The sequence below is a fragment of the Psammomys obesus genome, unplaced genomic scaffold, assembly GCF_907164565.1.
Source record: "Psammomys obesus unplaced genomic scaffold, mPsaObe1.curated_primary_1811, whole genome shotgun sequence".
NCBI lineage: Eukaryota > Metazoa > Chordata > Mammalia > Rodentia > Muridae > Psammomys > Psammomys obesus.
The window spans coordinates 2491-30038 of NW_026596042.1; the positions used below are offsets into that span (position 1 = coordinate 2491).

Sequence of the window (27548 nt, forward strand, 5' to 3'; positions counted from 1 at the left end):
TTTTCCTTGGATTTGGTCCATATGCCTTTTTCTTTGGCTAATTTTGTTTCTATGTTCTCTTGTAGTACCTTTTAGCTGTGAATATTGGTGACTCTCTGAACATGTGTTCTGAGAACCACTAATGCAGATGATTCTTTCACACTGTGTGCCTAAATAAGCACTAACAGCGGCCTAGCCATGAAACTTCGCTTATAGTTGGCGAGGGCTCTGGAGAGGTCTTACTTTCCACTAGCAAATACCAACACAGGTTCCAAACATCCTGCTGGATAAAGCAGTGCATATGCCATATAAGGATGCCCACCAGGAACTCGAGCAGAGAAAGAATCAGGAGGTCCTGCCCTGCACCACCTTCTTCATCTTCTTCAAACTCCAAATTCTCTTCTTCACCAGGTGCTAAAATTCGTCTACATGGAAAAGAGAGAAAAAAAAAAAAAAACAAAAAACCCTAAACAATGAGCTCTAACACTCATTACACCAACCAAGCCTCACAGCAGTCCCACAGGCAGCTGAGTACTGTAAGAGACTGACATATTGTTACCAATGTTGTAGCAATCGTATCAATGTATATAAGTATATACATTGTGTCAAAGTATACAAGTATATCAAATCATATAAAATCATATAAGGCAACAACAGAGTAAAAGCAGGTATAAAGCAGGTACAGGGAAAATAGTATGGGAAGAAGATAAATATGAATACCTTAATGGGATAGGCTGAACATCAAATGGGAATTCTTTATTATATGTAAGAATATTCTTCAGGACTACAATAAAAAGACAAAGAAACATGAATTCTTCTATAAAAATCAAACGCTATAGCTCAAAGAGCTAGTATTTAGTCAGTTTTGCCATGTACATTTAAATATATTTTTAAACTTGCAGACTATCATTCCAGAACTACCGTATACTTCTTTAGAGAAGGTCTGAGGAAATTAGGACTCTTCCCTCAAACTCTGTACAAGCTCCTGAGTAAAAAATGGGTACCTCCTCCCTGTACTGCTGTAATTAAAGGACTGACATTAAGGATGACAATTAGAGAGACACACACATATCCTATTATGTCTTGAGTTTTCTCCTTAGTATCACCAAACTAAGTGTTTGGTGGTTTGTGCTAGCATGGTTATACTTCTCGTATTTGTTTTATGATAAAATTTACTGTATATGTCTATATATTACAGATATAAATAAGTAGAGTTTATCTTCAAGAGAAGTCTCCAGACAACATGGTACTGTGTCCTGGCTGTGGCCGCTCTCTGCCCACAGCTCCCTTTGGGCATGTACGATAGTGCTCTAAGTATATAATTCAGTGTTTTACTTCCAGCCTTGCAAGTCCCTGTTAACTAGCTGCAAATTACATGAAGGTAAATCCATAGCATGAAATGGGCAACACAAAAGGCTCTTGTGTCTTAGTGCTCAACACACTCAGCCTTTAACTTGGAAGCCCTGTGGTTCAGAGCCAAAAGAGGCAGCGCATATTGGCACATAGCCTCTACAGGGGGCTACCCAAAGGGCAACAGCTGCAATGGCGTGGTGTATTCCAGTGACTGTCAGTTGTTATCCAACTTCTTACATGTGTGCTTACAGAATATAGAGTGAAAAGTCAGAAACTACCCCCTCTCTGGCTCCTACCCTTCCACCATCTTTCTTTTCTCAATAACTCTGTATTTACTGCCCACAATGTTTTAGACTACCCTAAGGTACATGGTGATCAAGAAGTCTTAAATGGATCTTAAACCAAACTCAAGAAAAACAGACAACAAACATGATACTAGACCAGATATCATTCAAATGTGAGACGCTGAAAGACTGGCCTCCCAGAGAATAGCAGAGGAGCAACACACCGTGTTTTGTTCTGTCTTGAGTAGAAATCCCCTCAACAGCGTAAAACGAGAAAGGTTTATAGCAGAAAAATTATTCTTCTGACATCCCTCTTATGAAAACATTTCATTATATACATACTAACATATTATAGATCTAGACATGGTAGAGCTTATCCTCAAGGGAGGTCTTCAAACATGAATACAGGCTGCGGGAAGGTTTCAGATTGAGATATACACTCATCAAAACTACCATTTGGACCTTAGAGCAAACTCAAGAAAAGCAGACAATGGATGCCAACAAGTAGACAGGCTAATATACAAATGTGGTTCCTGTTAGGATGGACATACGGGAAGCTGTGTAAATGGACAGTGAAGCAGCCAAAGTCCACAGGGTCCAGTGTTTCAAAACTAAGCTGTGAGGAGACACTAACGCTGTGGCCCAAGGTAGAGGCAGTCGTAGCCACTCTGGGGTCGAAGCTGCCCAGTATTTCAGAAGAAGAAGGGCGACAGAGGCCAAAGAAGGAAGCAGAGCTTTGGGGGGGGGGGGGGGGGGGAAAGGCACTGAGGAGACAGTTTTGCAGTTTTGCTCTGGATTCCAACCTGGCTGAGAATTGACTATGTAACGCAGGCTGGCCCTGAACTCATGACAACTGACCATCTTCCCACATCAGCCCCTTGAACAGCCATATCCCACCATATCCAGCTTGAAACTGGCTTCTTCAAATAATAAAAAGTTTACAGGCAAGAAGAAAGTATCAGATGATCAAAGTCGGTTTAAATAGAATCCTAGCCCTAAAGTCTCAGTGTAACTATGCAGAAGCAGAGTACATTACTCAGCTCTCCCAACCCTAAAATGGGAACTAGAATTAAAGAACGTGCAGGAGAATGCAGGAGAATTTTTAAAGTGTTGAACACAACCACACTCAGCTTCAAGTATCTGCACTTTGTAAGTGTCTTTTTCTTTTTTGTTTTCTTTTTCTTTTCTTTTCTTTTTTTAGGTATCGGTGCTTAAAAAGAGAGTAAGTAGAAACCTGCGCTGTTATGCGGGATTAATACCACAGTTTTCCATTGTGACTGACCAGAATTCTAGTGTTTCCTGCCTCGCAGAAAAGTTCTGCCTTTTCCAAACATAACAACATCCCTTCTGAACGTTATGGGACAATGAATGTTAACTTAGTACACAGCAACTAATCATTCACACAGTACTGTGGTAAACACTAAAAATGGGAGAAAAGATGACAACATTTGTCATTCATATGAGATATGACACAGAAATCATATTTTATAATAATGAGAAAAAGCCAACCCTTAAAATATGTAAAAGAGGTTGAAATCTACATTAGTTATAAAGAATATTTTCCTTTAGGTGGAAGAGAGGCAACGGGTCTCATGTAGGCCAAGCTGGCCTCAAACTCACTACATAGTTGAGGCTAGACTTGAATTCCTAATCCTCCTGCCTCCACCTTCGTAGTGGAGTGATTACAGGCATGTGTTATCACAGCCGCAAGTATGTTGCATTTTGTAAACTTGTTTCAGATATCAGTGCTTTGCAAAGAAAATATTTGGGGCTAGAGAGGATGCTCAGTGTTAAGAGCAGGTGCTATCCTTTGAGAGAACCACAGTTCGGTTCCAGGCACCCACTCAGGGTAGCTCACAACCACCTTTAACTTGACCGCCAGGGGATCTGAGGTGCTGCTGTGGCCTTTGAAGGCACATGCACTCCTGTGTACAACCAACCCAGGAATCTCCCCAATGGCCTGCTTCCATCAGCCAGGCTTCACTGATTTTTTTTTTTCTTATTACATTTTATGTACTTTGTGTGCATGCACTTTGGAAGTCAGAGGAAAACTTTTGGGAATAGGTTCTTTCCTTCAACTACGTGGGTTCTGGGGATTGAACTCAGGTAGTCAGGCTTGCTGGCACGCGGATCCACCTTGCTAGCCCCAGGCCTCACTTTTTAAAAGTGTTCTACAATTTCCCAACAAAACACCACTCCCTGAGGACCATTCATATAGGGCCTTCAGTTTCATGTCCATACACACCACTCTGACACTTGTGGTGTCCTCTCCAAATGAGAACTCAGTGCTCCCAGCCTTTCTTAATTATGAGGAATGGACCTGCCATCACCTTGCAGTTCATGCTCTAAGAAATGACGCACGTGGAACATCAACATGTGTTCTTGTAGCAACCTATCACTTTATGGTAGGCAAAAGTGGAAAACCACTTTCATCCTCAAGTTCTTCCTTCCTTCCTTCCCTCCCTCCCTCCTTCCTTCCTTCCCTCCTTCCTTCCTTCCTTGAGACACAGTTTCTCTGTGAATCCTCGGCTGTCCTAGACTCGCTTTGTAGACCAGGCTGGCCTCAAACTCACATCAATCCACCTGCCTCTACCTCTCCAAGTGCTGAGATTACAGGCATGCATCACCACAATCGTTTTTTTTTTTTTAACTACTTAAGAAGACTCCCTCTCAAGACATTCATATCTATTGAATACAGCACAAATTTGCAAAGTTTAAACTATAAACAAAGCACTTCATAATTATGCATTTTAGCCAGATAGTACAGGACAGACATACAATTCATAGACCCAAAGAAGTGACAAGGAGGATCCAAAGGAGGATGCTTAAATCTCACTCAGAAGGAGAAAAAGAATAAATAGCAGAAGTGGCTGAAGAGAGGGAACAAGACAGGCGTGTCCTCTGAGAGGCTCTACTCAGCAGCATATCAAAACATGCTGAGACTCACAGCCAAACATTGGGTGATGTATAGGGAGTCTTACAGAAAAATGGGAGGAAGTATAGAAGGACCTGGAGGTGACAGGAGCTCCACAAGAAAACCAACAGAGCCAACTAACCAGGGCCCAGAGGGGCTTTTGGAGACTGAAGCACCAACCAAGGACCATACATAGACTGGGCCTAAGCCCCCTACAAAGATGTAGCAGATGGACAGCTCAGGCTTCATGTGGATTCCCTAGAAAGGGGAGCAGCGGCTGTCTATGACATAGGCTCTGTTGCTTGCTTTCTGATCACTCCCCACTCATCAGGCCACGGAGGAAGAGGACTTGCTAAGTCCTGATTCAACTTAATGAGCTGGGTGTTGTGGGGGGAGGCTCCCCTTATCTGAGGAATAGGAGAGAGGAGATGGGGGAAGAGGGAGGGGCTGGAAGAAGAGGAGGGAGGGGGCTATGATCTGGATGTAAAGTGGATAAATAAACTGATTAAAAAAATTTTAATGTAGTTAAACACTAAATTGCAGGAAGTGTTTTGAATAGGAATAACACATAACTGTCCAATTTTGATAAACTAAAAAATTACTGCCCTACTGAGATACAGTATATACTGCTATGCTCCTTCCAGAATCAACAGGTTAAAATCACCTAAAAGTATTAAGAAGGGGCCAGCAGACAGCTCAGCAGGTAAAGGTGCTTGCTGCCAGGCCCCTGAAACCCATAGGGTAGAAGGACAGAACCAATTCCTACAAGCTGTCCTACAGGCTATCCTCTGATGTCTACCCAGGCGCTAAGCATTCTACTCCCAGATAGACAGACAGACAGACAGATAGACAGATAGATATTAGATAAACAGACAGATAAAAAACAACTTTTTAAAACATCAAGAAGAAGTTCAAAAAGACATTATATAAATTCAAAAAAACTATAAAATGAAGGTGAAGCCAGTGGTAAATTATTGTAATTCCTGTACTTGGGAAGGTAAGGCAGGAGAATTGAGCTTCAGACAAGACTGGGCTATATAACAAGGTCTTGTCATCTTACCAAAATGAAGCAAATAATATAAATCTAATATAAATCTTTAAAATACAAACAAAACTTAAAAAAAAAAAAAGACAAGCAAGAGAAACAGCAAACGGCTTTTAGTCTAATATTCCACTAAGGTAAGAACCAATAGTATCTCAGGAATTTGAACTAGAAAACTGTGCCATTTAGGATTAACATATCCCAAACTCATTCCTGGTATTTGCAAGCATAAGATCACAGACAAGTACCAGAGCTGTCATTATCAAAAGGTGTAAGACCTGGGGTCTCACAGCTCAGGAGTTCAAGATCGCGCCCTTCCCAGAAACTCCCCCAGACCAAGACTCGTTGCAAAAGCAAGAGGTTTATTAACCATTGCGCAATGGGGTCACCCCTGCCGGTCAGCAAAGAGTGGCACCGGGAGACAAAGGCTTTAGGTTTTTAAAAGAAAAATTGCGGGAGATTTGAAGTTGCAGTCTTGGCAATTTAGGATTGGATGAGGAAGCTATAAAGTAAGATAATTGGTTAGTCTTAGGTGCTCAACCTTGGCCAGTCCTGCCAAGTGTGGATGCAGCTGCAATTGAAGGTGGGGGTGGTTAGCTCATCCTTGAAGATTAGGGGCTACAGACTTTTGGCTGGAGGTCAAAAGCTACTCAGAAGAAGTCTAGGTTTGTTGCTAAGAATTGCTATCTCAAAGACAGGAGTTTTTCTTTTTGCTGAGTGAAGGTCTCATTGCTTGCTTGCCTTTTTTTTCTATCTGTCCTCATAGATAGGGTCACATTTTTCCATTCTCTGGAAAGGTACTAAGAGGCTTTAGCTTAAGCTGAACCTAAAACTCAAAACTATAGGCTTTAGAAGACATACAGGTTACAAAGTTAGTCTAACCCTTTCAAAGGCAGCTGGGGGAATTTCTCTGAATGCCAAGTCATACACTTGATAACTCTTAAAAACAAACAAACAAACAAACAAACAAAAGCAACCAATGAAATCTTTGAGGTACAAAGAGAAGTTACAGAGGATGGTTACAGAGAGATAAGTACCTCCTGTGAAAAAGCTTAGTCTCTATAGTAATCCCATCTAGAATAAAGTTCCCCCTTCCCTTTGCCTGCTCCACAATGCTGGAGAACTGAATCAGGGCCTTGTTCCTGCAGGCCACATCTCCAGGCCTCTGAAAGATTCTTAAACTGTGTTTGAAGCAAACAAACAAAAAATCCTAACTGAAAATTTTTAGAAGCCAGAATCCTACTTTTTTTATGAAAAAGAAAGAGACAGAGAGAGAGAGAGAGAGAGGAAGGAAGGAAGGAAGGAAGGAAGGAAGGAAGGAAGGAAGGAAGGAAGGAAGGAAAAAAGGAAGAAAGGAAGAAATAAAAGAGAAGAAACAAAGGAGTTTCTTTAGACCCAGACACCCCCATCCCGACTTCAGCTGTGACCTTGCTACATTTGTTTGCTTCTTTGTAGTTCTGAGGATGCCTCCCACATCCTGGGTATGTGCTCTGCCACAGGGAGCACCAGCCTCAGAGTTACGATGTTTTAATTAAAGATATCAACGTGCTTTTCTCCAAAATATCTTATCTATAGCCAATCACGGAAGACCATTTATGATTCCATTTGTATAAAATGTTCAGAATAGGCAAATGTATAGACAAATTAAATTTGTGGTTGCCTAGACTAGTAATTGGAGAGGGTCAGGGTTGGACAGGGAAAAATGAGTGATGCTAGTGGATACGGAATTTCTTTTTGGGGCGATGAAAATACCCTAAAATTGACTGTGGTGATGGTTGTAATGTCACGACAATAAAACGCAGGAATTATATGTTTTAAATTAGTGAATTTATGGTATCTAAATAAGATCCCAATAAAGCTACTAATAAGAAAAACTTATATAAAGCATTTGTGTTAATGCCTTTTAAAGAAATCATAAAAGCTCTACACATGAGAAAATGTGCTCAGAAAAAGTTTAAATTTTATATTATTTGATTGGCATTCCTGTAAACACTGAGTACAGGTAAACACTATTTAGGAATATAAAATTATAGTTCTTATAACAAAAAGGTTATGGTCTGCATTACATAAAGTAACCAAAACTATTAAAATGACACAGTTCATCATAATTTTTGTCATATGTAGAAGGACCTTGCTCTAGAGATGAAATACGATCATCTAACAACTGTGGAAAAGCCACCAGTGTCACAGCAGATCTTTGTTCCTGTGGTTTTGTTGCTTTTCTGTAACAACCCAAACAAAACAACAGAAACCTGATCCCTTTTAGTATAGACCTTGCAACCCTGGTCCTTCCTTTACAAGCCCATTTTAACTTCTTCAGTAACTTATGCCTGCCTTCAGCCTTGCTGTGAGTTGGGAACTGGCAGCTTGGGAAGATGATATGAACAATCTCTTCGCTTCTTTTACCTTTCACCCAAGGTGTGGCAACACCAAAAGGATTGCACAAATATCCACTCTGCTCACCTGATTCAGGCCCTGTCCAGCTACTAAGGGCTGCAGAAAGAATGTGACCACACAGCCGAGATTCCCTTCTGTTCTAAAATGCTTTGATTTTATGATTCCCTACTTAAGAAATCTGCCCTTTTTTCTAGATCCCACCATTTGCCTGCAAAATTCATGATTTCCTTGTTTTTAATTGCTGAGTAGGATTCCATTGTGTAAAAGTACCACAATTTCTGTATCCATTCCTCTGTTGATGGACATCTGGGTTGTTTCCAGGTTCCGGCTATTACGAATAAGGCTGCTACAAACATGGCTGAGCAAATGTCCTTGTTGTGCAGGCAAACGGTGGGATCTAGAAAAAATCATCCTGAGTGAGGTATCCCAAAAGCAGAAAGACACACATGGTATATACTCACTTATATAGACCTACAAGATAGGATAAACATATTAAAATATGTACACCTAAAGAAGATAAACAAGAAAGAGGTTCAGGGTTAAGATGATCAATCCCCATCTAGAAGGACAAAGGGGATGGACATTGGAAATAGGAGAAAACAAGTAACAAGACAGTAGCCTACCACAGAAGGCACCTGAAAGACTCTACCTAGCAGTGTATCAAAGCAGATGCTGAGACCCATAACCGAACCTTCAGCAGAGTGTAGGGAATCTTATGAAGGAAGGAGGCATTAGTATATCCTAGAGGGGACAGGGAGCCCCACAAGGTCCAAATATATCTGTGCACAGGGGTCTTCTATGAGACTGTCTATCCAACCGAGGACTATGCATGGATATAACCTACAACCCCTGCTCAGACATAGCCCATGGTAGCTCAGTATCCAAGTGGGTTCCCTAGTAAGGGGAACAGGAATTGTTTCTGACATGAACTCATGAGCTTCCCCTCCCCCCTGAGGGAGGAGCAGCCGTGCTAGGCCACAGATAAGGACATTGCAACCATCCTGAAGATACCTGATAAGCTAGGGCCAGACAGAAGGAGAGGAGGACACCCCTCTCAGTGGACTCGGAAGGGGGCAGGGAAGAGATGAGGGAGGGGAGGATTGGGAGGGAAAGAGGGAGTGGGCTACAGCTGGGATACAAGTCAATGTATAAAATTATTTAAAACTAAAAATATTAATATAAAAAAAGAAATCTGCCTTAACAAATGGATCTGAAAGCCGTTCTTCTAGGTTTACAAAAACATTATTAAGCCATGCAATCCTGTCTCACTGGTATTAGCAAAAGTTTACTCATATTCACCTCTGCCCATACTGCAGATATTTCAAGAAAGAAAACATTCATCTGAACCAGCAAAAAAGAAAAAGGAAAAAAAAAAAGTGTCAGCAGCCTTTTGGACAGCATTGTAACCACAGGAATATCTGAAAAAAAATCATTTACTTTAGAAAGTTTTAGAGGAAGAGGAAAAAGTAAATAGATTCAACAAGGAAGTATTTTATAACATCACTCAGAGTAGGCTGCAGCTTTCATGCCATGTAAGTTGAATGGCATCACTGACCATTGCTTTTATTCTTCCTTAGACTCTGCTGTGAATGTTTTTCAAGGAATGTAGTCTTATGAAAGCCACCAAAACAAAATAAAGGCTAATATACATTTACATCAAATTATAACCATTACAAATATTGCAGGAATTTAGAAAGGACTAAAAAGATGCTACATAAGTAGCTATTAAGAGAAAACGAACTATTTCCCTAAAAGAGATCACAAAAGTACCAGAAGATAAAACTTACCTGGTTCTAGCCTCTTCAGATCCTCCAGTTTAAATTCTTCTTGGGACTGTGTGGACTAAATTTAAAATATGCACATTACATCTTTTTACTACAAATAGTTCCCTGTGCCCTATGTCTCTTAAGGGGTAGAAACCAAATATTCAAAATGATCCAAAACCGATTTCTTGCTTTCAAAGTAGAAAATAAAAGGTCCCAAATTGGGTTTTGTTTGTTTTGCAGTCTTAGAATAGTCAGGTTAAATGTAATAGAAAAAAAAAAATTAAAGTTCTATCTTTGATTTTTATAGTTTACAAAATATGAACTAACTCATGAAAGTACACATGCTACTGACAAACTCCCATATTTGTAAAACTCTTCTGCAATGAAATAGATTTTAGCATGAATGCCTAATAATTCAGCAAAAATATTAGTTAAAAAATATATTCTACTTACCTGTAGTGCTACCCTTCACAATTCTAAACAAGCTGCAATTTTGCCTATGGTTTTCTGTAGGAAGAAAAAAATACTATAATATAAAATGAAATCAAGTAAATTTTATTTCTCTGCAGCATCTGGCAGCCTGGTGCACGTAGCAAGTTCTAGCACAGCCAGGGCTCCATAGTGAAAACCTGTCTTAATAAATAAAGAAAGAAACACATAAATAAATGAATAAATAAATAGATAGATAAATAAATAAATAAATAAATCTGATTGCTCATTGATATGTATAATTTTAACATTTTTCTGTGTCCATTAAATTTAAATAGCTTGGCATGGTTGCACATGCCTTTAATCCTTTAATCCTGCACTCAAAGAATCAGAGGCAGGTGGATCTCTGTGAGCTCAAGGCCAGCCTGGTCTACATAGAGTTCCAGGACAACCAGGGCTACACAGAGAGACCTGTTACAAAATAAATAAATTAATTCATTAAGAATAAATACGAATGTTCCAAAAAAAAGGGATGCCAATGAAAAATGTTCCATGCCATGGTTTCTTCCAAGCTTTCTGATTTCTTTTCCATTAAGCCTAAAATTACCAAAATTTTAAAATTTCTGAAGTTATTAGTAGTACAGGAGCATAATGCAATTCTGACTGAAGCAAACCTAACTTACATACATACATAACACTGAGCAAAGTCAGGGTCTGTAATAAATAGTGGGGAATTTTAATGTGTTATAAAAGGATATAAAATGGACAGTAATGACCTAGGCATACTTTCAATAAGCTCACGTCCTATATGACGAAAGACACAGGATCACGTAGTACAAAGCGCAGCCATGAGAGTCTACAAACTCCAACAAAGGGAACTATCCAAACCTTACCAAAATACAGTGAGACCTGCTGAGGAATCAATCCCTAATGAGTACTTCTAAGACTAAAGAGTTTAGGAAGGTGGCAAAGTTTACCTGCCTTGAGTCCTGAGAGCAAAAGGAAAGTTATGCATTTAGATTAGGCTTCTTACATATTAAGAAAAAAAATCCAAGGGATGGCAGTTAAAGAATACTGTTTGCTCTTGCAGAGGACCTGGGTTCAACTCATAACCATCTGTAACTTCAGATGCAGAGATTCAACAGCCTCTTCTGACGTCTGTGGGCACCACGCATGCAAGTAGTAGACAGACAGACATACAGGCAAAACACCCAAACACACAAAACTACTTTTAAAGATTTTTAAAGGAATTCTCTTTGCACAGAGACATACCAATGCATCTATATTTTAAACCTCTTGGCTTCTGCACGCAGCAGGCATGCAAGTGGTACATAGACACACACAGGTAAAATACACACAAAGGGCTGGGGAAATGGCTCAGTGGTTAAGAGCACTGTCTGCTCTTCCAGAGGTCCTGAGTTCAATTCCCAGCAACCACATGGGGGCTGGGCTCACAACTATCTGCACCCTCTACTGCCCTCTTAGAGCACTAATATGCATAAAATAAATAAATAAAATCTTAAAAAAACACACACACAAAATTAAATCTTTTAAATTTTTAAAAAACAATTCTATTTGTATAAAGATATATCAAAATGCTAAGTATTTAAAAATGATAGCATCCACTTCTTTTTACCCCCCCTCCCTGCCCACTGCCTTGCAGACCCAGGCCTACTGTTTGATTAGTTACACAAACTACTGGGATTTTTTTTGTTTGTTTGTTTGTTTACAAATAGATTACAAAATCTATTTAATTTCATATACTTACCACGTTAGATAAAAATATAGTTTAAAAACTGTAGTTCACAAATAAACTCCTAAATGTAAATTTTTCTCCTTGTAGAACTGCCAAGAGCTTTTATACAGAAAGGCACTGCACTATAGCAAAACACCAATAGGCATTATTTACAATTATTTTAAGGAATGACACCCAACCTCAATATTAAAAAAGAAGTAGGATGCTATCACTTCAGCTGTGGCAATAATCTAAAAACACTGCATGTGCTCTTGATGTCAAAATGATGTATTGCTACTGAAAGATTGCACAAAAAAAATTTAAGAAACTCAAGTCTAGACATATCAAAGTCCAAGGACTGTAACGTAAGACTAAGCTCTGAGGAGCCAGGTGGCTAGGGAACAAGCCTGCCAACCTGAGAGGTGAGGGCAGAAACCCTGTCTTAAAATCTCCCACCCCTTCAAAAAAGACTACGCAATAATTATTAATAAATTATTAGCACTCACTCAAACTAATTGCTCATACTTAATGCAGGATAGAAAATCTAAGTAAATGCTATTTTACTTTGTCATTGCCTAGGAAAATTGATAGCTCAGAAGAACAATTAGGGAAAAATATAAAAACAGTCAATTAAAGAAATAAAGTAATTGTGCTATAATGTATTCAATTTCTATAAGGGAAAATCAGTTAAATATATATAAAGAATATAGTCTCACCTGATCCAGGCTTAATTTTTCAATATTTAAATAACTACTCATCTTCTGTCTAGCTAGTGTGTGTGTGTGTGAGAGAGAGAGAGAGTGAGAAAGAGAGAGAGAGAGAGAGAGAGAAAAGAGATGGGGGTAGAGATGAAGACAGATAAAAAGGAAGACCCTAAAAATATACAACAAGCATATAGTACGGAATTCTCATTACCACAAAATTTGACTCAAAACAGGAAAAAGCTTTCTAAGCAGCATGAGACAGCATGTTTTATTCTACATAGACACTAAATGATTAAACCTACTATACCCAGTAGGGAATTCAATGGAATAAAGCTTTTGGCAGCTTTGGCTATTACACTTAAGCTGTCATAACAACAAAGCTACTGAGAACTGAAATGAAAGCTAAGTAAACTAACCATGAAAAGGCTCAAATAAGAATCATAAGCTTTCCAGATACAGTGGTGCAAGCCATTAATCCCAGCACTCAGGAGGCAGAGGTAGGCAGCTCTCTGAGAGTTCAAGACCATTGTGGTCAAGGATTGTGAGTTCATGGGAAAGCCCATGAGGTCCCAACCCTACACAAAGAGCTAAGGCAACTAAGCAATGCTGAGAACATGGCAGTCCTCCCCAGGGAGGAGCACACCAATTGGTTATCCAATACCAAATGGTCAGCCCTGAAAACATACATCTAAGTAACATGAGAGAGTGAGCATATTATATTTAGAAACATATATGTATACAAATATACACATATGTATGCAATAAGAATGAAGAAAGGAGGTCATGAATTTGAAAGGGAGAAAGAAGTATATGGGTTGGTTTGGAGGGAGAGGGAAGAAGGAAATGTTATTGTATTATAATCTTCAAACTAAAAGAAATGTTTAAAAAACAAGCTTACTTTAAATCAGAAATCAATAAGAATGTCAAGAATAAGTACATATGGAATTTTCATACTATCTTTCACCATGTAGTTTTAGAGATTACCATTTCTGTTCTAGGATTTTTTTTTTTTTTTATGTGTGAAAAGGTCTCATTTTCACTGATCACTTTCCTATGGATTCCTACCAATTTTAAAGCTGTATGAGATTAATGTTTTCGTGATTACATTTCCATTAATGTTTTGTGTTTCTTAGATTTAAAGTTAATATTGTGAAAATGCAAGTTACTGTCTTGAAACATAGGGTCTATCTTAAAGTAGTAATCCTTTGAGTAAACACCAGCAATCTTAGAACCAACAAAGCTTCTACTCAAAAAGTACTTCCACAAGCGTGCTCTGAGCTAGAAAACACTGCTGTGAGGGGAGGCTCCCACTACACTCCCACCATTAGGGAGGCTGAGGCTTGAGGACTGTCAGGAATACTGATTTTTAAAATTTTCTTTCAATTGTCAGTGGTGGCACGTGCCTTTAATCCCAGGGAAACCCTACCCCAATTTAAAATAGAAACCACACATTAATTTTGCCAAGAATAAAGTAAGAAACATCAAACATTCTTCTTTTTCTTGAAAACAATACAGTTGGGTTTTCCCCCTCTGGCTTATGGGCCATATACACAGCATTTAGCTGATTCTATAGATCCAACAGTAACTCCTATCACTAGACCCCAACAGGGGGGGGGGAGCTTTCCAAACTCAAATAAAAATTTAAAAGACTAATGCACTTACACGCTTTAAAATATTCAACATCACGTTAGCATGCTGAAGCCCTGAGAAGTCACACTTTCTGTTCAAAATATGAATTTTTCAGAACAAATGTTCCCCCGACCACATCTGGAAGCTCAGTATTTCAAGCCATTCATTATTAATAACTCAAGGCCTCTGATAACTACTTCTCCACGTGACAATCAAATGAGGCCTACCATGGATGGCTGTATGTGTTTTACTTGAATTTTTAGGGAAATTAAACGTTTAGAAATGTGTAGCTTGACTTACATTCATGATGTAGCACATGCGGATAAGGGATGTTAAGGCCAGATACAGGCAGGCCCAAGCTCTGTGTGGTCACAGGTGCAGCCCCCATGCCTCACTGGCAAATACTCTAAGTAACAAATGTTTCAGAAATCCAGTGGCCAAGAAACAAAGTGACACCTCCTAGATAAAGTTATTAGACTGTAGAGAAAAAGGTATCTTTCATTGTCCTGCAGGGCTCTCTAGTCCCTCATCTCATAAGGACATTCGGGCCTAGAAAGAGAGCTCTGTACGCTACTCTCGGTCAGCCTGCCTTCAGGTCTTTCGGACCGCAAGATCTGGGAGTGTCTGTAAGCAGTAAGTAAGGGCAGCTAGATGCCTGACTGTGGGAAAAGCTGCGAATTAAAGGATGAACAGCATTACCAGAGACTCAAAGGCCTTAGTCTCAGGTTAAAGAAAATTGTGAAAAAGGTATAATCACTTCCCTTACCACAATCATGACTATACCCATCACTTATTATTTTCTTTTTTTATAATCTTAGCACACTTTTAGCAAATCAGACACTTTATATTTGAGGTCTATGGACATGTTCTTTACAAACAGATATTGGGAGACAAAACATAACTCAAAATGAAGACATCATTGAGGACAATATGAGGTCACTAAAATCTTTTAATGTCCTAGGTTTTTATTTTTCCTTTCATGTTTATAACTTTATTAACTATTAATTCATATACTTAGGTACTAAAATTCTGTTGATCAGAACTTAGACATCCTAAGTTTCAACTCTGTAATGCCAACTGGTTATTCAAGGCAGATTTCACAAACCCTAGAGAAAGGGGAGAATACAGCTCTTGTCCTCTTCCTCAAGCAAATCACTCATGTCTGCTCCGGTACTTTCCAGGCTAAAATCTAATCTCTGGTGGACATCAGCAATTATGAAGGAGGAAAAGAAAAACGTTCTTTAAAGTTGTAGCAACATGAAAATTTAAAATGCCAAAACCAAAACAAAATATTAGCTAAGCAATCTTACATATATTAAGATGTACATATACTATCTTGGGCAAGAATGTTGGTGGTCTGTTCTCTCACAAACACCTATAACTCCGAGTTAACAAATAGAAGTCCGTGAACTAAAGTAAATCTCCTTAGGCTTAACAAATTTTGCTCCTCCAAACTACTTACTACCCTTGTGAAAAAACAATGACTATGACTGAATGGAGTCACTAGAGTTTTCACACAATGCTGTCCTATGAGATCTGGGGTGGGTGGGGTGCTAACACTTTCCTTACTACTTACAGGGTTAAAAGTTAGCTTAGTACTAGCTACCCCGAGCCAGGAAAAGCAGAAGTTATTTCCTCTCTTTTCCCACCTTCAGGAATGAATGTCCCCATTTTTTGTTTTTATTATCTCTAATGGGGAATCAAATTGATAACACACACAAAATCTAACTCAAGGAGAAAGGACACTCCTAAAACTTTTTGCAACATTATCTGTTTATGGACAGATTTGCAGGCCAAATATTTTTCCCTCCCCAGAGACAGGGCTTCTCTGTGTAGCCCTTGTTGTACTAGAACTCGCTCTGTAGACCAAGCTGGCCTCAAACTCAGAGGCCCAGCTGCCTCTGCCTCCCGGGTGCTGGGATTAAGGTGTGCACCACCATTAACAGGCTAAATTCTTAACTTCCACTATTTTATGTTTAGTCTTACACTTTGGGCTGTTCTTTTGGTTTGGTTTGGGGGTTTCAGGCGCTCACTGGCTTATTTTGAAAGAAAGAATAGTGTGAGGCGGGTGTACACACTGTGTCCCCAGGTGACGGTAGTGCAGAGCCTCGGTTTCCCCCCCAATCAACGAGAGAATGGCTGAGTGAACATGGTAGGTCATCTCCACATGGCCACTTGGCTCAGGCAAACATAAGCAGGTTTTTAAAATTTAAGCACAACACATATACACACAGAATTTTGCTTAATGGACCAAAAGATAGAGAACTTTCCTTATCACCTGAAAGCAGATGCACCTACAGATTGTTTTACGGTACCTTTTGCTCTTCTGTGAATTCAGAATTATTGTGTTGAGCTTGGGCCTCCTTCTGTAGGTGTCGTGCTAATCTGTAAGAGAAGAACATTTTTAGAATTGAAAGCAAGCAAGCTCTCTCAACAGCAGCAAGATGATACAGATCAATCTTTTAAAAACAGCGAAGCACAATGCTTTGTGGTAGTGATGTCAGTCTCTCTTACCCTTGGACACATACCCTAAATATGCTACAGTACTTTTCACACCGTTTCAGTCGGCAGACTCTGTATAAGCTAAGACAATAAAGCAGAATGCTAGGGCGGGGGAGGGTCTCAAAGAACATCGAATCCAGCTCTCTGGAATGAATGGTTTCTTCTGCAACTAGCCAGAAGGCACTTATCAGCTTAGAGTCTGAGCACCAATAGCTATACTGACTAGAGATGCTTTTCAATCTGCTATTAATTTGCTACATAGTCTAAATCCAAATCACATCCATGACAAAGTGCAAATACTCTATCAAAATCTACTTCTGAAGGTACTTGTTTTTGGAGAAAAACTATTCTAACATTCATAAGCAGAAATCACTGATTACCTATTATCAGCATACTTTAAAAACAGCAGCTGTGGGCCAGTGAAAGGACTCAGTGTCTGCCTTTAAGTGCGATGACCCAAATTTGATCCGCAAGGCCCACAGGTAGGAGGGAGCCAACTTCCCCAAGCGGTTCTCTGACCTCCACACATATGGTACACACATGCATGCAAACAGCAGGTAGGGCTTCTGAGCACTTTCAAGGGTGGATCAATGGGACTACTCCAAGCTCAACAGAAAGGATCACATCAATTTGTTAAGAGTAATAAAGAGGGGCCCCAGTTTGGGGAAAATATTCAAATAAGGATTTTTCTTGAGAGATGTAAAAATGGCCAATAAGAACATGAAAAGATCCGTATCATTGGTCATAAGAAAAGACACACCTAATAACAAGCTACCCCTTCACAACCAGAGATCTATCAATATAATTTAAAAACTAAATGGAGAAAATAAGAGGTGTTGTTGAGTGTGGAAAAAAAGCAGGACCCTTAAACATCACTGATAAAAATCAGAAAATGGGAGGCTGGAGAGATGGCTCAGAGGTTAAGAGCACTGGCTGCTCTTCCACAGGTTCTGAGTTCAATTCCCAGCAACCACATAGTGGCTCACAACCATCTGTAATGACAGCCGATGCCGTGTTCTGGCATGCAGATACACATGCAGAGAGAACATTGGATAAATAATAAATAAATCGATGGGCAGGGCAAGATGGCGGTGCCGGGAGGACTCTCATTCTGAGGAGCAGCACAGCAGGATTGGCACAGTGACCAGCAATCAGAACTCGCGGCCATAAAACACAAGTGATTGTGTTTCACAGGTGAGAGGATACCCCACAGTGGGGGATTCAATCAGCTTTAACTCACCCGGCTAAACCGCGGAAGAGATCCCGGTTCCACCAGGTGCCTGGTCGCCAGCCCAGAGCTACAGGCCAGCGCGATCTGGTCATGGTCCCAGACTGAACTGTGGGCCCACAACACCATAGACTGGATTTCCCAGTCGAGAGATAACCCCATGGAGCAGGAAACAATTGGGACCGACCTCAGGTTACCCAGACATTCCCTGGAAAAGACTCGGGTTCCGCGGGTGCCCCAAGAGCCAGCCCGGACCCAGAGCCAGGACCCAGGTGCCTGCACGGAGCCCTGCCTGCGCGCCTGATTCGCCGCCTCAGATAGAACTGTGGGCACCAGGGCACCAGGGCACCAGGGCACCAGGCTCCAGAGACTGCATTTCACTGGCAGGTGCAAACCCACAGGGAGGGAAACGGCTCTGATCTCAGAGCACTCAGCCGACACCCCCACCCCGAAACGGTCTACGGAAAATTACCCAGTGTAGGGAGCCGCCAAGGCTCCGAACGGCCAGAAAGGCGGAGCCACAAGCGGGCATCTGTGCCTGTGGGTTCTACTCGCCAACCCAGACAGAACAGCGGTCCCCAAAGCAAAGACTGCGTGTCTCTGGCAGGAGGAAACCCCCAGCGGAGGGGGTCATCAGCTCAACGCTTAGGACACCCAGCACCAAAACACTTCCTGGTCTCACGCAGACTCTAGTGCAGGCAGAAGCGCTGTGCTCTGCTGCCATTATTGAGTTCCCCTAGGGCACTGGGACACACAGCTGCATCCTCAGACCTACAAAAGCCAGAGAGCCATTACACCAGCCCTCAGATACTGTGCCAAGGATCAACCAGTTATCCCTAGCTAGACTGTCAAAACTGTGGGAATCCCTGGGCCTTCAAGAGGGCTGCACCCACAGCGTCTGGACCAGAGCAGTGCCTGCAGCCGCCATCCCAGACAGGGACACACAGCTTCTGGTCCAGAGTGAGGCACCCAGCCTCCAGACCACAGCAGTGCCCCCAGGCGCCAACTCAACCTAGGTGCACATTCTCCAGATCCAGAGCGGAGCAATCAGCCTCTGGCCCAGAGACTTGCTGAGTGCACCTCTCACTTTCCCGGACAGAACTGTGCGCCCCAGGATAACAGACTGAGTTTCCCTGTTGGGAGAAAACCCCACAGCTAGGGAATCAGCGGGTTCTTCAAGAGGACTGTACCTGGAAATTTAGTGAGCAGCAGCACACTAAATTTATAACAAGAAACCCAGCAGTGGGGCAGCTGTCTTGAGAAATTCTATGGGCAAGAGGAGATTCCCCCCCTGCCTAACATAGACCACACCTACTACTCAGGGCTATAAACCTGAGGTGAGCAGTGGCAACTCCTGAGAAACACTGGCCATACAGTGACCATAACCAAAAAGCAGAGAAGGACTCCTTCAGGAAAAATCATCTTCCGGCCAAGGGGATACTCCCTCCCTCAGGACTCCAGGAAGCACAGAAACTAACAGCCAACACCTAAATCAGCCCAATGGGTAGAGGTCAGCGTAAAAGCTCAACCAACGAAAGAGAGAGCAATATGGCATCTCCAGAACCCAGCCGTCCAGGGGCGAACAGCCCTGAACAATGCAGCATAATAGAAAATCAAGAAGATGACCTTACATCTATGTTGATGAAGAAGATAATAGAGGAAACAAATAAAATATGTAAAGAATTAGAGGAAGATAAAACCAAACAGATCATGGCTATCCGTAAAGAAATGGAGGAAGATAAAGACAAGCAGATTAGGGCCATCCGTGAAGAAATACGGGAAGATGCAGCCAAACAGCTTGTGGCCTTCAGAGAAGAAATAATTAAATCACTGAAAGAAATAAAAGAGACAGAGTTGAAGGAACTAAAAGAAAAAGAGGAAAATACAAGCAGACAGGTGAAGGAAGTAAACAAAACAACTCAAGACCTGAAGATAGAACTAGAAATTTAAAGAAAACACAAATGGAGGAAATAATGGAGAGGGAGAATTTAGGGAAGAAAACAGGAACTACAGAGGTAAGCATAACCAACAGAATACAAGAAATGGAAGAAAGAATCTCAGGTGTAGAAGATAAAATGGAAGAAATCGATGTATCTGTCAAAGAAAATGTTAAATCCAAAAAATTCCTGACACAGACCGTCCAAGAAATCCAAGACAATATGAAAAGACAAAACCTAAGAATAATAGGAATAGAGGAAAAAGAAGACTCCCTTCTCCAAGGCCCAGAAAATATTTTCAACAAAATCATTGAAGAAAATTTCCCCAAGTTAAAGGAGAAGCCAATAAGGATACATGAGGCCTGCAGAACACCCAACAAATTTGACCAGAAAAGAAAATCCTCCCGCCACATAATAATCAAAACAGTAAGTATACACAACAAAGAAAAAATACTAAAAGCTGCAAGGGAAAAAGGCCAAGTAACATATAACGGCAAACCCATTAGAATCACACCTGACTTTTCAACAGAAACTATGAAAGCCAGAAGGGCCTGGACAGATATCATGCAGACCCTAAGAGAACACAGATGTCAACCCAGGCTACTATACCCTGCAAAACTCTCAGTCCTCATAGACAGAGAAAACAAGATATTCAATGACAAAAACAAATTTCAACAATACCTACACACAAATCCAGCATTACAGAAGTCACTGGAAGGGAAAATACAACCCAAGAAAATTAGCTTCTGCCAAGAAAACACAGGAAATAATTAACCTTACTACAGTAAAACAAAAAGCAACCAAGCACACAACCTTATGAACACAGCCAACATCAAAATCAAAGGATCTAACAGCCACTGGTCATTAATCTCTCTCAACATCAATGGACTCAACTCTCCAGTAAAAAGACACAGATTAACAGAATGGATACGTAAACAAAACCCAGCAATCTGTTGCATACAAGAAACACACCTAAGGCACAAAGATAGACATTACCTGAGGGTAAAAGGTTGGAAGACGACTTTCCAAGCAAATGGACCCAAGAAACAAGCAGGAGGAGCCATTCTAATATCTGATAAAATAGACTTTCAACCAAAATTAATAAAAAGAGATGAGGAAGGACACTTCATACTCATCAAGGGAAAATTCCACCAGGAAGACATCACAATCCTGAACATCTATGCCCCAAATACAAGAGCACCCACATTTGTAAAAGAAACATTGATAAAATTGAAACCACACATAGATCCCCACACATTAATAGTGGGAGACTTCAACACCCCACTCTCAACAAAGGACAGGTCAACAAAACAGAAATTAAACAAAGAAACAATATCTCTGACAGAGGTCATGAATCAAATGGACCTCACAGACATTTACAGAACTTTACACCCAAACACAAAAGAATTTACCTTCTTCTCAGCACCTCATGGAACCTTCTCCAAAACAGACCATATAGTTGGTCACAAAGCAAGCCTCAACAGATACAAGAAGACTGAAATAATCCCTTGTATCCTGTCTGATCACCATGGAATAAAGCTGGACTTCAACAACAGAAATAGCAAAAAGCCTACACACACATGGAAACTGAACAACTTGTTACTAAATGACAGCTGGGTCAGGGAAGAAATAAAGAAAGAAATTAAAGCCTTTCTAGAACTCAATGAAAATGAAGACACAACATACCCAAACTTGTGGGACACAATGAAAGCAGTGCTAAGAGGAAAGTTCATAGTACTAAGTGCCTTCAAGAAGAAATTTAAGACAGCTCATTCAAGCAACTTAATGGCCCACTTAAAAACCCTAGAAAAAGAAGAAGCAGACACACCAAAAAGGAGTAGACGGCTGGAAATAATCAAACTCAGGGCTGAAATCAATCAATTAGAAACAAATAAAACAATTCAAAGAATCAATGAAACCAAGAGCTGGTTCTTTGAGAAAATCAACAAGATCGACAAACCCTTAGCCAAGCTAACTAAAAGGCAGAGAGACACCACCCAAATCAGCAAAATCAGAAATGAAAAGGGGGACATAACTACAGACACTGAGGAAATCCAAACAATCATTAGGACTTACTTCAAAAGTCTATACTCAACAAAATTTGAAAATCTAAATGAAATGGACAATTTTCTTGATCGATTTGACTTACCAAAGCTGAATCAGGGCCAGGTAATTCAATTAAATAGTCCTATATCCCCCAAAGAAATAGAAGCAGTCGTCAAAAGTCTCCCATCCAAAAAAAGCCCAGGACCAGATGGCTTCAGCGCAGAATTCTACCAGACCTTCAAAGAAGAGCTAACTCCAATTCTCTTCAAACTATTCCACAAAATAGAAACAGAAGGAACATTGCCAAACTCATTCTATAAAGCCACAGTCACCTTGGTACCTAAACCTCACAAAGACTCAACAAAGAAAGAGAATTTCAGGCCAATCTCCCTTATGAACATTGATGCAAAAATACTTGCAAACCGAATCCAAGAACACATCAAAGATATTATCCACTATGATCAAGTAGGCTTCATCCCAGGTATGCAGGGGTGGTTCATTGTACGGAAATCCATCAATGTGATCCACCATATGAACAAACTGAAAGAAAAAAAACACATGATAATCTCCCTAGATGCTGAAAAAGCATTTGACATAATCCAACATCCATTCATGTTTAAAGTACTGGAGAGATCAGGGATACAAGGCACATATCTAAACATAATAAAGGCGATATACAGCAAGCCTATAGCCAACATCAAACTGAACGGAGAGAAACTTAAAGCAATCCCACTGAAATCAGGGACAAGACAAGGCTGCCCACTGTCTCCATATCTCTTCAACATAGTGCTGGAAGTCCTTGCTAGAGCAATAAGACAGTCGAAGGAGATCAAGGGGATACAGATGGGAAAGGAAGAAGTCAAATTATCACTATTTGCAGATGATATGATAATACACATGAGTGACCCCAAAAACTCTACCAGGGAACTCCTACAGCTGATAAACACCTTCAGCAAAGTGGCCGGATACAAAATTAACTCAAAAAAATCAGTAACACTCCTGTATACAAAAGACAAAAGGGCTGAGAAAGAAATTAGAGAAACAACACCATTCACAATAGCCACAAATGACATAAAGTACCTTGGTGTAACCCTAACCAAGCAAGTCAAAGACTTGTATGAAAAAAATTTCAAGTCTCTGAAGAAAGAATTAGAGGAAGATATGAGAAGATGGAAAGATCTCCCATGCTCATGGCTTGGCAGGATTAACATAGTAAAAATGGCCATCTTACCAAAAGCAATCTACAGATTTAATGCAATTCCCATCAAATTGCCAACACAATTCTTTACAGACCTGGAAAGAAAATTTCTCAACTTCGTATGGAATAACAAGAAACCGAGAATTGCTAAAACAATCCTCTACAATAAAAGATCTTCTGGAGGTATCTCCATCCCTGATCTCAAGCTGTACTATAGAGCAACAGTTATAAAAACTGCATGGTACTGGCATAGAAACCGAATGGTGGATCAATGGAATCGAACAGAAGACCCAGAAATAAACCCACACACTTACGGACACCTGATTTTTGACAAAGATGCCAAAACCATACAATGGAAAAAAGATAGCATCTTCAACAAATGGTGCTGGTCCAACTGGATGTCTACATGTAGAAAAATAAAAATAGATCCATACTTATCACCCTGCACAAAACTGAAGTCCAAGTGGATCAAAGACCTCAACATAAAACCGGACACATTAAATCAGCTAGAAGAAAAAGTGGGGAATACCCTAGAACTCATTGGTACAGGAGAAAACTTCCTGAACAGAACACCAACAGCACAGGCTCTAAGAGCAACAATCAATAAATGGGACTTCATGAAATTGAAAAGCTTCTGTAAAGCAAAGGACACCGTCATCAAAACAAAGCGACTGCCTACAGATTGGGAAAGAATCATCACCAACCCTTTATCTGACAGAGGACTCATATCCAATAATATATAAAGAACTAAACAAGCTGAAAAGCAATAAACCAAGTAATCCACTTAAAAAATGGGGAACAGAGCTAAAGAGAGAATTCTCTGTAGAGGAATATCGAATGGCAGAGAAGCACTTAAAGAAATGCTCAACCTCATTAGCCATTAGGGAAATGCAAATCAAAACAACCCTGAGATTTCACCTTACACCCATCAGAAAGGCCAAGATGAAAAACTCAAGGGACAACACATGCTGGAGAGGTTGTGGAGAAAGGGGAACCCTTCTCCACTGCTGGTGGGAATGTAAACTGGTACAACCACTCTGGAAATCAATCTGGCGCTTTCTCAGACAACTAGGAATAGCGCTTCCTCAAGATCCAGCCATACCACTCCTAGGCATATACCCAAAAGAGGCGCAAGTACACAAAAAGGACATTTGCTCAACCATGTTTGTAGCAGCTTTATTTGTAATAGCCAGAAGCTGGAAACAACCCAGTTGCCCCTCAACTGAAGAATGGATGCAGAAACTGTGGTACAATACTCTATACAATGGAGTATTACTCAGCAATGAAAAATAAGGAAATCATGAAATTTGCAGGTAAATGGTGGGACCTGGAAAGGATCATCCTGAATGAGTTGTCCCAGAAGCAAAAAGACACGCATGGTATATACTCACTCATATAAACATACAACATAGAATAAACCCACTAAAATCTGTACATCTAAACAAACTAAGCAAAAGAGAGGACCCTAACTAAAAGGTTCAATCCCCATCCTGAAAGGCAAAGAGGATGGACATCAGAAGAAAAAGAAAATAGAAAACAACCTCGGAACCTGCTACAGAGGGCCTCTGAAAGCCAGAAGAAAACAGGAAACAACCTTGAAAACCTGCCACAGAGGGCCTCTGAAAGCTTCTGCAGTATAGACTGTCAAAGCAGATGCTGAGCCTGATGGCCAACTGATGGGCAGAGTGAATGGAATTTTATGTAAGTAGTGGGAAATAGTAAGAGCTGGAGGGGACGGGAACTCCACAAGGAGAGCAACAGAACAAGATAATTTGAACACAGGGAACTTCCCAGAGACTCATACTCCAACCAAGGACTATTCGTGGAGATGACCTAGAAACCCTGCACAAGTGTAGCCCATGGCAGTTCAGTGTCCAAGTGGGTTACATAGCAATGAGAAGAGGGATTGCCTCTGACATAATCTGATTGGCCTGCTCGTTGATCACCTCCCCCTGAGGGGGGAGCAGCCTTACCAGGCCACAGAAGAGGACAATGCAGCCTCTTTTGATGAGAACTGATAGACTAAGATCAGAAAGGAGAGGAGAACCTCCCTTATCAGTGGACTTGGGGAGTGGCATGCATGCAGAAAGGGGAGGGAGGGGGGGATCGGGAGGGGAGGAGGGAGGGGCTTATAGGGGATACAAAATGAATAAATTGTAATTAATAAAAAATAAAAAAAAAAGCCCAATTACCCTAAACCTCTCCCCTCATTCTTGTTATCTGGCCAGTGACTGAATTGTTTGCATCATTATCACAGCCCCCAACTAGCCTCTTTGGCTTCAGTCCTTCCTCCCAAAGAGTGTGTTCAAAGAAAAATGAAAAAAGGCAACTTGTTTCTGTTTCTGATAAATCAGAAAGATGTACATTCTTAGCTCCATTTATGTGTAGCCTGGAAGCCTGGATTTTACCAAGCTTAGCCGATCCCTCTATTTCTACTGGAACCTGCCAGCGTGGTTTTGTAGTATCTGGAAGAGCACTCCTCAGCTCTCCAGTGCAGTGGTCAGTGGAGAGAGTCAACAAAGGATTTGCATGTGCCTATAACTCTCATTCCCACTAAGCAGCCTGCATATTCAATTTTCCTTTGTAATTTCAATTAGACGGGGTATTCTTCCCTTTCCATGGGAGGTCTGCCGCCCAGCACCAGCAGCTGCCAGGTCCCACTACAGCACAGTGAGAGGTAGCTTTGCATTCCAGGGTATGCCACTTTCATTACTGTGGAGAGTGATACCCACACATGCTCACCCGCTAACTCATCAGTGCACAGAAGGGCTCGTTCTCCAACAATTGAGAGAATCTTGAAATCTGTTCAGTGTATTTACAGAAGTGTCCTATCAATGTTTTATCAAAGAAAACTTTGTCAATTCAAGTCAGCAGAAAGGTTATAAAAAAAAAAAATCACCCTCCCCCCAGATTTCAAAAGTATCACATTGTGACCCAGCTTTCTAATTTTGTAAAAAGAAAAAGAATCTCATCCCTAGTGGGCAGCTACAAAAACAAATGAAATCACGTGAGAATCCAAAATACATGTTAATATTGTCTGGCATAGAGAGCACTGGGTTTCTGAATCCATAGACCATGCTGTCAGTTAAGCTGGGCAGAGAACATCTACATATCCACATTATCTCATGGAGTGGACAAAAACAAGTAGCTATTGCAGGGACTGGACTGGAGCTTTGATTTTTTTTTTTTTTTTTCCAAGTACCAATCCTGTATTCTTTCCAGGAAGGGAGGTAAGAATGGTTTCACAGTTTGAGAAACCTCAAACAATAACTTATTTGAAAACCTAGAATTAATGGTAACAGTTTGCCAACAACATCATTTTAATGGGAAGTTTCTTTTAGTAACAAGTCCAATAAACTAAGCAAGATGTTTATACATAGTTTGTTTTTTGCTTTTTAAATTTTAAAAGCATCCCTAAAGCTTTAGTGGGAGGCACCAGAAAGAGAAAATGAGACTTGGGTGGATGAAGGAAACCAGTCCTCACATATACCCTGAGGCTATACATTGTACACAGGAAAGGGGGGAGGGACCCAAGGAGGGAGTGGCGGCTCCTGTGCGTAAGTCTATTAATTCACATTTGGCTCCCCTCTATTCACATCCTGCGCGGACTCCACCCAAAGCAGCTAGGCGAGAAGGTGGGTGGGACTCACAGCCTAGCAAATAACAGTCCCAGAAATCGAAAACGAAATGGAGTTGGAATTGTGAAAACACCGCACACTAGAAAGAGGGGTGGAGAGGGAGCGCGAGTAGGGACCCTTCTCTTGGCAGGAGATACACCCCGGCCCTTCCCGGGGGCAGCATCGACTCCCGCGCTGGCACATCCCTCCTTTTCTACACGTGGAGAGTGGGAGACACACACGCAGTGCAAGGCCACTCATCCCCGGAACGTGGGCGGAGAGCACACAACTATTCCCCAGGGATTCTCAAAGACAGATTTTTCCTGGAGGGGTGGCAACCTGGGAGAGGCGACGGAAAGGAAAGAAGGCTGCCGGCAGAGCCTAGGACCCGTGAGAAGCTTGGTGGGAATTAAGGCAAGAGGCAGGTAGGGCCCCAGCTACCTGTTGAATGGGCCCTGTCCAGTGAAGAAGGAAGATACGAGAGCTTCCCTGGAGGTCCCCGAGCATCCAGACCAGGGCCCGTGGGATCTAAACCCTGGTGCTTGCGGGGGCCCCACCCCAAGAAGCAGCTCGCGCTGCAGGACTCAGTGATGCGAGACCCGGGCAGAAACAAGGGGAGGCGATCCGCCTGGACCGCTCCCGCGGGTAGTCACTCACATCTGATACTCGTCTATCGCCTCCACCAGCTGGCCCCAGGAGTCGAAGTCGGCGCCTCTCCTAAGACTGGCGCCCCAGCGCTGCAGCAGACTCCGGGTCACCTCCGACATGGCCGGTCCCCGCCCCGGCCC

The 27548-nt window shown here is 41.2% G+C and overlaps 1 protein-coding gene across 1 annotated transcript; it reads right to left on the reverse strand.

The window, feature by feature from the left end:
• Window positions 1-222: 222 nt before the first annotated feature.
• Aida (axin interactor, dorsalization associated) lies at window positions 223-27548 on the reverse strand (the record flags this gene model as incomplete). The annotated part of the gene is given in 7 exon segments (XM_055623001.1): window positions 223-337; window positions 340-404; window positions 700-763; window positions 9757-9811; window positions 10189-10242; window positions 16548-16617; window positions 27418-27548. Coding segments are annotated over 7 exon segments (533 nt in total), but the record flags the coding sequence as incomplete, so codon positions are not given.